The 14,304-nt window shown below is 36.6% G+C and overlaps 1 protein-coding gene across 4 annotated transcripts in view; it reads left to right on the forward strand.

Moving 5' to 3' along the window:
• The window catches only part of RC3H2 (ring finger and CCCH-type domains 2), a 51,542-nt gene that overhangs the window by 7,768 nt on the left and 29,470 nt on the right, over positions 1–14,304 (forward strand). For 3 of the 4 annotated variants that reach the window (XM_044264961.1, XM_044264962.1, XM_044264963.1), the window contains exons 3-5: positions 2,275–2,392; positions 5,810–6,043; positions 12,356–12,531. In XM_044264961.1, the coding sequence (XP_044120896.1) occupies positions 2,275–2,392; positions 5,810–6,043; positions 12,356–12,531 (528 nt within the window). Of the gene's footprint in view, positions 1–233; positions 276–2,274; positions 2,393–5,809; positions 6,044–12,355; positions 12,532–14,304 lie in introns of those variants that run through there. The other variant, XM_044264964.1, reaches the window with a different exon arrangement.

Raw genomic sequence — 14,304 nt, forward strand, 5'->3', positions numbered from 1 at the left:
AATATCAGTAACAATCTCTGCACAGTTTTTATGCTCTTGTGTTATAAAATTAATATTTCTTGTTTATAATCTTTTTACTGAATGGCCAAGACCCTAGACCTATAATAATTTCCATTTAATAAGGGCTTGCTTTATGTTAGGTATGATAGTAAGTATTCAACATCTATTATTACTAATTCTTTCCATTAGCTCTTCAGATAGTTATTATCCCCATTTTACAGGTGAGGAAGAAGATGAAATTCTGTACATCATGCACTATATATTAAAGCAAGAAAGTAAGGACTTTTCTGATTAATCACTTCTTGGAAAATTCAGTGAATTAAAAATATTCCATTCTTGTAGTATCTTGATATTTGAAGTTTTTATTTTAAAACCTATTTCTTTTCAGTGTTCATAATCCAGTTAGACACTGTGAAATCAAGATGCATCTATAATCAATAGTATGTAGTAATTGGCAACAGTTTTTCTTAATGGCATATAAAATAACAGTGCGTTTTGTAAACAGTGACATCTTAGATCCGTGGATACCATACTCTTGGTAATAATTCTAGCCATCTGCCATTTATTTAACGCCTGCTATATAGGTCAGGTATTATGTTTTATCATTTATAAATGTCCTCTCAGTTAGTCCTTAATCACCTACAGGCCTATACAGTGTGATTTCTGTTACCTTTAAAGCCCCACCTACGACTATCACAGATTTCAGTCTTTCTGCTTAAGCTATATTGCTTCCTAGCCAATTGTTAAATTGTTAAAAATACCTACTGAGGGATTTTGTAGCGACTGTTATCTTTTCCTAGAATGTTCGTTATCTCTCCTCTTTCAAGTCTTTATTCAAATGTCGTGATTCCCAAGGAAGCCTATCCTGACCACCCCTGTTAAAATTGCAGTTCCTATCCAGCACTCCTGATCCCCCTTTTCCTTGCCATGTAATTTTTACTGACCAGTTTTTATCATATTACCTATTTATTTATTATGTTTTTTGATCTATTGGCTCCATCCTCTCTTCATGAGAATGTAAGCTCTACAATGGCAAGAAATTTTAACTGTTTTGCTTACTGATAGATGCCTAATGCCCAAAACTGTGTTTGGAACACGTTACCAATATCAATATTGGTTGGATTAAAATGAATTTTCATAGTGGCAGTATGAAATAGAGATTTTTATCTCCATTTTTCATATAGGAAAACCATGAGTTGGAGCACTTAAGTAATTTACTCAAGATCACTCATAGAAGTGGCAGAGCTGTAGTTGATGCCCAAGTTTTGACCTTTCATTAAGAATACTGTGTCTTGAGGGTGCCTGGTTGGCTCAGTGGGTTAAAGCCTCTGCCTTTGGCTCCGGTCTTGATCCAGGGTCCTGGGATCAAGCCCCACGTTGGGCTCTCTACTCATCAGGGAGCCTGCTTCCCTTCCTCACTCTCTGCCTACTTGTGATCTCTGTCAAATAAATAAATAGAATCTTAAAAAAAAAAAATACTGTGTCTTGGGGTTCCTGGGTGGCTCAGTCAGTTGAGCATCTGACTGTTGATTTTAGCTCAGGTCTTGGTCTCAGAGTTGTGAATTCAAGCCCCACACTGAGCTCCATGCTGGGCATGGAGCCTACTTTAAAAAAAAAAAAGTACTGTTTCTTGTGTTGCTTCTATTCTACAGAAAGGAGTCAGACCATTATCGATAAATGTAATAAGTAAATTATATAGTGAGAGGGTGCTAAGTACTTTTTTCCTAGTTATTTTGAAATACTTTTTTAAAAGTTACAAAAAATAGTGTAGAGAGCCTGTGTTAACTTTCTGCAATTTCCCCTAATGTTAACATCTGTCAAAATTATAGCATAGTTATCAAGCTTAAGAAATTTAATATATTTTTTAAAGATTGTATTTATTGATTTGAGAGCGAGAGAGAGGGGGAGAAGCAGACTCCCTGCTGAGCAGGGAGCCCGATGCGGGACTCAATCCTGGGACTCCAGGATCGTGAGCTGAAGGCAGTTGCTTAACCAACTGAGCCACCCAGGTGCCAAAGAAATTAATATTAATACGATATTAAGTACCTGCTGCTTTTCCCATTTATTAATACACTGAATCCCTGCTATTAAGTATGGTCACCTTGGTTCTTGGAAGGCAGTTTGGCTAGGTGTTCGGCTTTAATTTTGCTTAAGCTACTTTGATATATTGTCTCTGTATTATAATTTTATATTCACCAAGATTATTATCAAATATGTAAATAATAGTTCCATGAGCTGGATGAATGTATTTCCTCGGTTTTTCTTTGTTTTTAGGTACCAGATCATCAGTCAATAAAGTTAAGTAATCTAGGTGAGAATAAACACTATGAGGTTGCAAAGAAATGTGTTGAGGATTTGGCACTCTACTTGAAACCACTAAGTGGAGGTAAAGGTAAGTTCCTAAAAAGTCTTTTTACTTGTGAGCAGGATTTGGTAATACATTTACTTTGAAAGACCTAATGTTGATACCTTATTAAATAATTTTGAGTTTTGTTTTGTTTTAAAGATATTTATTTATTTATTTATTTGTTTGTTTGTTTATTTGACAGAGGGAGATCACAAGTAGGCAGAGGGAAAGGGAGAAGCAGGCTCCCTGCTGAGCAGAGAGCCAGATGCGGGGCTCAGTCCCAGGACCCTGAGATCATAACCTGAGCTGAAGGCAGATGCTTAACCAACTGAGCCACCCAGGCGCCCCTAATTTTGAGTTTTTAAAAAGTTTGGACAATTCTTGGAAAACTTTCTGATGGAGAACATTATATCATTTTCTGAAAATAACCGGTATTGTTACTATTTTAAGAATTCATCAGACACTACATATTGAGATTTCTGCAGTTCCTATTCATTAAAGTAATAGTGCTGTAGCAGAATATTAATTTTGATAAGTTGTACTAAGACAATTTCAGGTATTCATTTAATCATTCATTCAATTTTATTAAGCACTTGCTGTGGTTAGGGTCCCTGCCTTCACAGAGCCCACAGTCTGTTGAGGGAGACAGCATGTAAGTGCAATAAATTATTTTAAGTGTTGTGACAGAAACAGAATTCTGTTTTGTTCATCACTGCATATGTAGTGACCCACACATCATAGATGAATCAATCAAGTATTTATTTTATACCTGCTCTGTGCTTTGTGCCGTTGAATACTGAGGACATAGTGATTTCTTTGAGAAACAGCCTATCTGCCTCATTAATTCAGTCATTCATTTATTGAACAGATACCTAACAAGCATGTACTAAGTGCTGGGCAATATTTTTGTATTTGGCTTATATGAATAAAAATGCTTGCCATAGGGCACCTGGGTGGCTCAGTGGGTTAAAGCCTCTGCTTTCAGCTCAGGTCATGATCCCAGGGTCCTGGGATCGAGTCCCGCATTGGGCTCTCTGCTCAGCGGGGAGCCTGCTTCCCCCTCTCTCTCTGCCTGCCTCTCTGCCTACTTGTGATTTCTGTCTGTCAAATAAATAAAATCTTAAAAAAAAAATGCTTGCCATAAAAAAAAAATGCTTGCCATTATAGCACTTACATTTTAGAAAAGGGAAAAAGTATAATAAATGACAAACATAATAAAAATTATTTAGTATGTTAAGATTGATAATCATTATGAAAGTAAAAATACGTTTAGAGGAATCAGAAATGTCCGGATGAGGGGACAAGGCCAGATTGAAGTTTTACAGAAGATGCTTTAAGAAGTTAGCTTCTAAACTTGAGATGAAAGAGGTGAGATAGCCATTTAGGTTCCTGGGAAAAGAGTGTTCCAGCAGCAGTAAGGATGGGGCACCTGAGTGGCACAGTCAGTTAAGTGTCTGGCTCTTGGTTTTGGTTCAGGTCACGATCTCAGGGTCCTGAGATGGAGCCCCATGTGAGCTCTGTGCTCAGCATAGTGTCTGCTTAGGATTCTTTCTCCCTTGTACTGTTTCTCTCTTAAATAAATAAATCTTGAAATGAAAAAAAAAAGACTTTTCCAGAGAGGCAGTAGTAAAGTCCCCAAGGCATGCCTAGTATCTTCAAAGAACAATAATAGGAGAGTGTGCCTGGAGTAGTGTGTGTTAGGGGGAGAGCAGTAGGACATAGAAAGGAAGTAGTAAGACCAGATAACGTGTAGACTTGCAAGCCATTTTAAAGACTTGAACTTTTACGGCAAGTGAAATTGGGGATTCATTCTAGGGTTTTAAGCAGAGGAGTGACACAATCCTAGGCTCTGTGTAGCTGCTCTGTTGAGAATGCAGTGTAAAAGGGTGAGGGTGAGTGTAAAAGGGAACAGGGTATTGGCTAAGAGGCTAATGGGCTAAGAATAGTAGTGGAGGGGGCGCCTGGGTGGCTCAGTGGGTTAAGCCTCTGCCTTCGGCTCAGGTCATGATCCCAGGGGCCTGGGATGGAGCCCCACATCGGGCTCTCTGCTCAGCAGGGAGCCTGCTTCCTCCTCTCTCTCTCTCTCTCTGCCTATTTGTGATCTCTGTCTGTCAAATAAATAAATAAAATCTTTAAAAGAAAAAAAAAATAACAGTGGAGGTAGTTAGAAGTGAATGGCGTGGATATATTTTGAAGATAGAATCAAGAGGATTTTCTGAATTATTGTGTGTGGGACGTGAGAGAAAGAGCAGAATCAAAGATGACTCCTGGGCTTTGGGGTCTGAGCACCTAGAAAAAGAGATTACCATCAGCCTAGACAAGGAATACTGAAGACAGATCAAGTTTGGATGGGAAGATCACCAGTTTTAGTCATGTTATGTTTGGTGTCAAATCTTCATTTGGATGCTATTGAGTAACCAATGGATATATGTTAAGGAATGAGGTATAGAAACTATCTTTGGGAGTCCTTAATATACAGGTAGTATTTACAGCAATTAATAAGGTTGGTTAAGATGATGTATGTGGTGAATGTAGATAAAGAAGAAAACAAAAGCTGGGTCCTGAGGCCCTTTAACATTAAGAAGTCAGGAAGAAAAGGTTAAATCAGAAGAGAAGACCTGGAATAAAAGGAAAGAAGAAAAACAGGAGAATGGACTGTTCTGGAAGCCAATTAAAGGAAGTGTTTAAAGGAATTAGGAGGATCATCTGTGTTGAGGGCTGAAGGTGAAATAAGGTAAGGACTGAGAATTGACCATTGACTTAGGAGAGTAGACGTAATTATCATGAACAGGCAGTTTTGATGAAGTGATAGTAGCAACAACTTGATTGGAATAGGTTTTAAATATTGTGAAGCAAGGAATTTGGAGATAGTGAATATAGACAATACTAGAGAATTTGGTACAAAAGAGAAGAAAGAAATGGGGCAGAGTCAGGCAAGAATAGATGAATAAAAAGATTTACTTACTTTTAAGATGGATGAAATAACAGCATGCTTGTTTTTAGTGTTTGCTGATGGGAACAGTCAAATAGAAAAGTAATGATACAGGAGAGAGGAAAGAATTGCTGGAGCATATCCTCAGGAAAAGGGATTATGATCTAAGAGCTTGCCATTAATTTGTATTCCTAAATGTCATGTATACAATAAAGTTAGAGCTGTTATTAATCATACTTTTGATTAAAGTTTTCATTAATTAACTGGATGGAGAACAGACTAAATAAATCCAAAGTACTCTCTTGAGGGATGCATACAATTCAGAGAACAGTATACCTATATAAAATTTGAAGTAACTGCAAATTAGACTCCTGTTACCACAGAATAGTAATAAATAGATTCAGGACACACTTGTTAAAACAGTAGAAGGACTCATTACAAAATATGGCTTCATAGTTAAGTATGGATAACGAAAATTAACTTGTCTTATTTAATTGAAAAAACTTTACTTTGTTTCCTTTCTCTTAAAGGTGTAGCTAGTTTGAACCAGAGTGCACTGAGCCGTCCAATGCAAAGGAAACTGGTGACCCTTGTAAACTGTCAACTGGTGGAGGAAGAAGGTCGTGTCAGAGCAATGCGAGCAGCCCGTTCACTTGGAGAAAGAACTGTAACAGAACTAATATTACAGCACCAGAATCCCCAGCAATTGTCTGCCAACCTGTGGGCTGCTGTCAGGGCTCGAGGATGCCAGTTTCTGGGGCCAGGTAAGATAGATCACTATCTTGTCTCTCTTACTGGCTATCAGGGCAAGAGGATGACAATTTCTAGAGTTAGCTAAGAATCCCCAGACTCAGCCCATCTTTATTTTTACATATCAGTTTTTGTGATCATAATCTATGTGATAGTGCTGTAACATTTTAGAATAAATTTCTCATTTAATATTTAGCAGCCTTAAAAAGAAGTGACACAGATCCACCTTTATAATTTAAAGAACCGAGTTAGGCCAAAGATTATACAGATAGTAAGTAAAGGAAAAGTAGAAGTTTTTTTTTAATGAAAGAAATTTTAAAATTGTCTTTAAAAGTTGGAAAACAGAAATTACAAACAAAAATATAATAAGAACCCCTGGGATGATGCCTTCATAGTCTTTACCATCTATATTCTATTTAAAAAATCTTAACCTATGCCAAGGTTATGAATGAAGTACACTTACCTTTTAGAAGCTTTATTGTTTTACCTTTCTGATTTAGAACTTTAGTCAGGTAGAATTTTGTGTGTGAGTGTGTGTGAAGGAAACTTCCAGTAAGTGACATGGGACAACTGAATAGATGTGGAAAAAGATAAAATTGGATATATTTCTTATACACCATAGCTACTTAAATTCCAAGTAGGTCATAAATATTTGTTATTTAAAAATATGTCATACAAGTAATAAAGAATACAAGAGTGAATTCCTCTCTCTATATAGGAAACACTATTTTTTACTCCAAATCCAGAAGCAGTAACAGAAAAGACTGATAGATGACTAAATATTTTTTCTAAGATTTTATTTATTTACATGTCAGAGAGAGATTCAGCGAGAGAGCTAACACAAATAGGGGAAGTGGGAAAGGGAGAAACAGGCTTCCCACCAAGAAGAGAGCCTGATGTGGGGCTCTATCCCGGACCCCAGGATCACAGCCTCAGACGAAGGCAGACACTTAACGACTGAGCCACTCAGGCACCACGACTGAATATTTTTTTAATTGAATCACAGGAAATATCAGCAAAGTAAAAAAATGACAAACTTAGAGAAATGTTTGTATTCTATCACAAAGGACTAATATAACTAATATGTAAAGTACTTCTAAAAACTCAAAAAAGATATCAGCCACCCAATTGAAAAATTGGCAAAAGATACAAACAACATGAATGAGAAAAAGTAATATAAATGGCCCTCAAACATACAAAATATACCCAATGTTTCTCATATATAGCAAGAGAAATATTCATGAAAATTATATTGACCATCTCTCATGTTTCAGATTGGTAGAATTCAGAAGTTTGCAGTATATTTTGTTGTCAGGGCTGTGGGAAAATAGGTACTTTCATCCAATAATGGTGGCAGTACTAAGTGGTGTACATGTTAAAAAGAGGTATTCCACAGTTTCTACCAAAATCACATATGCACTTATTCTTTGGCCTGACAGTTCCATTTCTATAAATCTTTGCCAAAGATATAACAAAAAATACAGAATGCATATTTTTTTTTAAATTTTTTATTTAAGTAATCTTTACACCTATCGTGGGGCTCAGATTCACAGCCCTGAGGTAAAGAGTTGTGTGGTCTTGTGACTGAGCCAGCCAGGTGCCCCTAGAATGCATAGTTACAAAGTACTGTTTGTAATAGCAAACATCTTGGAAGCAACCTGAATGTCTATGAAGAAGAGATGTATTTAATAAACTGGTAGATCCTTCCAGTGGAGTACTCTGCAGCTGTTGAAAGGAATGAGGACAATGTATATGTTTTGCTAGGATGTGATCTCTATATACCTTAAGTTAAAAAAAAAAAAAAAAAAGCAAAAGGGGTGCCTGATTGGCTCAGTTAGTAGAGCATTGGACTCTTAATCTTAGGGTCATAAGTTCAAGCTCCATGTTGAGTGTAGAGCTTACTTTGGAAAAAAAACAGACCAAAAAAACAGGTGCGCCTGGGTGGTCTAGATGCTGGGATCAGGGAGCCTGTTTCCCCCTCCCTGTGCTGCTGCCCCTACTTGTGCTCTTTCAGTCTCTCTGTCAGATAAATACATAAAATCTTTAAAAACAAGAACAGCAAAGTACAGAATAGTGTGCTTAATATAGTATTTTTTATCTAAGAAAGGGAAAGAGAGACAACCATTGTCTGCTTTTGTTTGTATTTTCCAAAGGAAATAGTGGTAGGAGAAATTTAGAAGTAATAAACTGATATAGAGGAAGAAGGAACCAAGGAAAAGCAGGACTCAATGTCTCAATGTTCTCAATGTACCGTATTTTATACTTGGGACTCATGTACATGTTTTATGTAATTATAAAACAATGTGTAGGAAAAATGAATTTTAAAAATTTAATTAAAAAGAGTAAGACAAAATAATACCTAAAAATAAAAAAGCTGAAACATACATTAAATTGGTTGCATATTCATCTGGAGTGAATTACTGCAGGTGACTTTGGAACACAGTGTTTTTGATTTTTATATTCTTAGTGGGATGTATAATCCTAAGGTATATTCAGGCACACAGTAGCATAAAACAAGTAAGTAATTATGTTAATGCCATCAGGAACCAAGATTTTCAGCATTTAAAGGAAAAGATATGGGGTGCCTGGGTGGCTCAGTGGGTTAAACCTCTGCCTTCAGCTCAGGTCATGATCCCAGGGTCCTGGGATCAAGCCCCGCATCATCAGGCTCTCTGCTCAGTAGGGAGCCTGCTTCTCCCTCTCTCTCTGCCTGCCTCTCTGCCTACTTGTGATCTATGTCAAATAAATGAATAAAATCTTAAAAAGAAAAAAAACATTAGATTAAGGTTGCTGGGAAAATTTACTATAGATCCATGAGGCCTGAACCCACTGATCATTACTAAACCTACTAACATTATTAAAAGTGAGACATCTAGGCCTTAAGTGTCTCCTTATGTAATATAGGGAATAATAAGTGAGCTTGGCAGAAAAACTAACAAAACCTCAAAAAACAAAAACTCATTCTGAATCTAATCAAGCCTGTAGTTTACATGAAATAAGGAGATTAAATGAATATACTTAGAAATACCATAAGCACAAAATTAGCCAAATGAGGAATGTTGGAAATTGTTTAGAAAAATGATTGTTTCTTCAAAAAATTCAGAGAAAAACTGTATTTTCTCTTAAGTGGGAAGGTAAAGGATAGTGGGAAGCTAGTATAGATATATATTTTTTAAGCCTAAAGGCATATTAACAAAAACAATATGGACTTTATTTGGATACTTACTAAGGAAGGCAACTATAAGAAGAAATTCTTGAGACAGTGGGAAAAAATTCAACGTGGACTGGATATTAGATGATAGTAAGGCTATATATTACTTTTTAAAAATTGATAATGGTATATAATTTTTTATGAAGTCCTTACATGTTAGAAATATATAATGAATTATTTAAGGGTGAAATACTATGTTGTGTGGGATTTACATCAAAACACTCCAGCCAAAGCCAACTGGAAAAGTGGTTAAGAACTGGCAACAGCTATCTTATGGGTTCATGTGATCTCTACTTTTATGTATGTTGAAAATTTTCCATAATACAAAGTTACGTTGAAAAAAATAATTTTAAAAATCTACATTTATATGTAATTTAAGAATACTGCCTTTGGATATTTCCTCATAATTATTTACCTGACCCAAGGAGCACTACACTGGGTATCAAATATCCTTTGTTCTACCACTCAACAACAAAAAGACAACACAATATAAAAAATGGACCAAGGGCATGAACAGACATTTCTCCAGAGAAGGTACATGCATGGCCAAAAAGCACTTGAAAAAATTCTCAGCATCATTAGTCATTAAGGAACTGCAAATCAAAATCACAATGAGATATCACTACACATCAGTTAGGTTTGCCATAGTCTAAAAAATGGAAAGAGTGCTGGTGAGGATGTGGGTGAAACTTGGGAAGCAGAAGGGTGCTGCCTCTGAAAACGATTTCACGGTTCCTCAGATACTCAGAGTTACCTTATGACCCAGCAATCCCACTCCTTGTGTATATATCCCAAAGAACTGAAAACGGATTCAAGCTAATACTTGTACACCAGCGTTCACAGCAGCATTCATCACAGGGGTCCAAAGGTGGAAGCAGTCCACACGTGCGTCAGCTGATGAATGGATGGCCAGATGTGCTTTGAACACAAATAGAATATTATTCGGCCACAGAACGAATTGAAACACATAAAAGATTTTCATTTCTATGTAAAGTCAGCATAAAAATTAAAAAATATTTAAAATCGATATATGCTACAATGTAGGTGAACTTCAGTAATACTATGTTAAGTGAAAGAAGCCAGAAAAAAGGTCCCATATTCTATGATTCCATGTATTTACAGTATCCACAAAAGTAAATCTATAGAATCAGACTACAGGCTAGTGGTTGTCAGAGGCTGGGGGGTAGAGGCTATGGGGAATGACTGCGTAATGGCTGTAGGTTTCCTAGATAGACCTGATGGTTGTTCATGTGAATTGTATACTCTTAAACAGTTAATTCTGTATAAAGTTTACCTCAATTTTTTAAAAAAAGTCCTTGGTGCAAATACGGTTTTGCTGCTAACTAGTTATGAACCTTGACCTCATTGCCTCTCTTGTAAAGGGTTCAATTTTTTTTTTTTTTAAGATTTTATTTATTTATTTGTCAGAGGGAGAGAGAGAGCATAAGCAGGCAGAGTGACAGGCAGAGGCAGAGAGAGAAGCAGGCTCCCTGCTGAACAAGGAGCCTGATACTTGATCCCAGGACCCTGGGATCATGACCTGAGCTGAAGGCAGCCGCTTAACCTACTGGGCCACCCAGGCGACCCGAGGGTTTAATTTTTAATCCACATTCTAGATGAGCCCTCAGCTTTGAAGTTCCACTGTTTTAATTGAGAACCAACACACTTTTAACTTCTAATTTTAAAATAATTTCAGATTTACCCAGAAGTTGCAAGAATAATGCAGAGAATTCCTGTATACTTTTTAAAAAATTTTTATAATTTTTTATTTTTTTATAAGTATATAATGTATTATTAGCCTCAGGGGTACAGGTCTGTGAATCACCAGGTTTACACACTTCACAGCACTCACCATAGCATGTAACCTTTCCCAGGGTCCAGAACCCAACCACCCTTGCCCTACCCACCTCCCATCCTGTATACTCTTTATCCACATTCACTAGTTTTTAATACTTTATTTACTTTGTTGTTTGCCCTTATCCTCTTTTCTGAGCTATTTGAGAACAGGTTGCATATTTCAGTGCCCCATTATCCCTTTATACTTCAATGTATTTCCTAAAAACAAGAATGTTTTTAAAGAATGTTTCCTAAAAACAAGAATTTCCTAAAAACAAGAAAAACCGTATGTTCATCAAATTAAGAAAATTTAACTTACATGCCATACTAAAATCTAGTTTGTACTCCGATTTTGTCAATTATTCCAAAAATGTCTTTAATGGAATTTATTTTCTTCCAGAATACATTCCAGTCCAAGATCATTTATTCTATTTATTTGTCATCTCTTTTTAGTCTTCCTTAATCTGGAACCATTTTTCATCCCTTCTTTGTCTGATGTTGGTGTTCTTGAAGAATACAGGCAGTTTTTTTTTTTTAAAGATTATATTTATATTTGTTAGAGAGAGTGCATAAGCAGGTGAAGAGGGAGAAGCAGGCTCCCCACTGGGCCAGGAGCCTTATGTGGGGCCTGATTCTAGGATCATGACCTGAGCCATAGGTAGACAGACGCGTAAAGAGCTGAGCCCCCCAACTGCCGTGAAATAACAGGCAGTTATTTTATTAAAAGTTTCTTAATTTGAGTTTGTCTGATATTCCCTCATGATTAGATTAGATTCAGATTATACTATATACATCCCTGGCTGGAAAACAACATAAATTTATACCTTCTTTAGGTATTGCATCTGCAGGGTAATCATGTGCAAAATTGTTGTCAGGCAAAGTAACAGTCTCAAGCATCAAAGAAAAATTACCATTTACCATAAAGCTACTATGTGTCCTTTATATGTTATTTAGTATGTCAGAGTATTTCTATGTATTTTGTAAATGAGGATTGTTTCTTTGCACTATAACATTATTATTATCTAGTTGATTATTAAATACCTGCAGATAAGTTTTAAGTTCTGTTGACTTATGTTCTAAATGGTTGTTTAGTAGAAATTATATTTTGTTTGATTGCTTTTTAAGTAAACTGCATTTTTAAATGCATGTTGTTCTCTTTATATGCTAATGAAATAAAGACTGTGGATAATGGACACCCATGAACCTAATATCCCCCCAAAAAACTGGCAGATGTGATCTGCAGGGTTTCTTATTTGTTGTGAATTCATGTTTCTTCTAGCTATGCAAGAAGAGGCCTTGAAGCTGGTATTGCTAGCATTAGAAGATGGTTCTGCTCTCTCAAGGAAAGTACTGGTACTTTTTGTTGTGCAAAGACTAGAACCAAGATTTCCTCAGGCATCAAAAACAAGTATTGGTCATGTTGTGCAACTACTGTATCGAGCTTCATGTTTCAAGGTAAGTAGCAAACAATTATCTAGTCAGTCCCTGCCTGTGTATGAGACAGAGACTTTCTAAAATGGGCCTTAACCTGGTCTAGAGGATCCGGGAATGCAGAATGCTTCCAACAGTTGGAAGGAAACTTTGTTTTCCTTCTGCATTGCTTGCATCTGTGATACTGCCTCTTGAGCGTAAACATAGGTGAAGGTGTCAGTAACACAAACCAGAGCATAAGGAAATAGTTTGGTAAACTTGACTCTCAGAATAATGAATGTAGGCTAAAGAAGTCTAATTCAAATGAATTTCCCATCTTAAAAGGAAAAACTCTGTAAAAATACGTAAAAGGTTAGTAAATGTTTCCATTTCATATTACTATTTTTATTTTATTCCTTGTTATTAGATTATGACCTTTAATCTGAAGATGGCCTATAATGTTGCCTTCAGGACAAGAGAGTGAAAAGTTGAGGTACATGCCCCACTCTGCATTTAGGAGGTGTGATTTTTTTTGGTATGTTTTGTTTTGGTGAAGAAGACGGAAAAACCCCAAGATATTTAGAAATGTGGTTGCATTGTCTTATAGACTTGTGGGTGATTACAGGTATCGAGAGTGGTGGAAAGTAGGCTGAATCCTTGGAAGTTTCTGTGAGTTAGAAGAGTAGGGGTTGCTGGCAGGACCTTGAGAAAGGCCCGAAGACTTGGAATTGCAAAGGTCCGTTGGCTTTTGTAAAAGTAAAACATCAAAATTCAAAAGCCAAAGCTATTTTGCTGGTTTTACAGTCTAAGAGTGAAAACAGTAGAGACAAAAAAGTTTTTTCAGCAGATTGCTTAGTTTGAAATAACAGGTAATTGCTGATGGAAATATGTCCAAATGAACTCACTTATCTCCATTAATGAGGCTTGGACACTACCTCCTTGACAGTTACAGTGCTTGATTTTGTGTCCTTAAGGGCAGCAATAGAAATTAATCCCTGGTTCCTGACATATTATGTTTTTGGCTAAGTAACCAAATTACAGACATCATTTATCATTCTGAAGTGACTGACTAGGTTCTCACACTTTGTATTCGTGACTTAATGTGTTTTTTCTCTCATAGGAATCATACTGATTTGTGGTTTATGATAGTCATACATCTACAGTTGCTACAAATATCTGACATTTGAATAACACTAGTATAGAAAGTGATTTCAATTTTATGCTCTCATTTCATCCTCACTGACCCCTAGTTTAAAATGTTGAAGCAGTGTTTAGATTAATAAAAAGATATCATACTGACAACTGCCAAAAGGCCTCTCTTGGGTGTCATTTACTTTAGTAAAATCACCATTGTCAAAGCTCTTTCCTGGATATTATAGGCTTAGAGATGTGAACTTTGTGGGTGCATACAGTAGAACCTTTCCTCAGGAACAGAACACCTTTACCAAGGTCACCCACAATGGATGATTAGTTTTATTAATTTGTAATGAGAAGTGCTGCTCTCACAAGACTTAAATCATCATATTATAGATATTTTTCTGCCAAAGAGTATCAAGCCTTTGCTTGAGTAGCATGGAATCAGCACAAGGGGAAGGGGAGTTACTGATTCCAGCGTTTGGTGCAGTGAATCCCAGCTGATGATCTGCATCAGAATTATCTATGGGGTTTGTTGTTGTTGTTTTTTAAATCAATCAATTCATTAATTATTTTAAAGGGAGGGAGGTAGAGCGGGGAAGGGAGGGGAAGTGGGAGGGAGGGGGAGGGGAGAGGAAGAGCTGCCCCTGGGCAGGGGCTCAGGAATGCCCCGTGGGAGACTGG

This window comes from Neovison vison, chromosome 9, assembly GCF_020171115.1.
Source record: "Neovison vison isolate M4711 chromosome 9, ASM_NN_V1, whole genome shotgun sequence".
NCBI lineage: Eukaryota > Metazoa > Chordata > Mammalia > Carnivora > Mustelidae > Neogale > Neogale vison.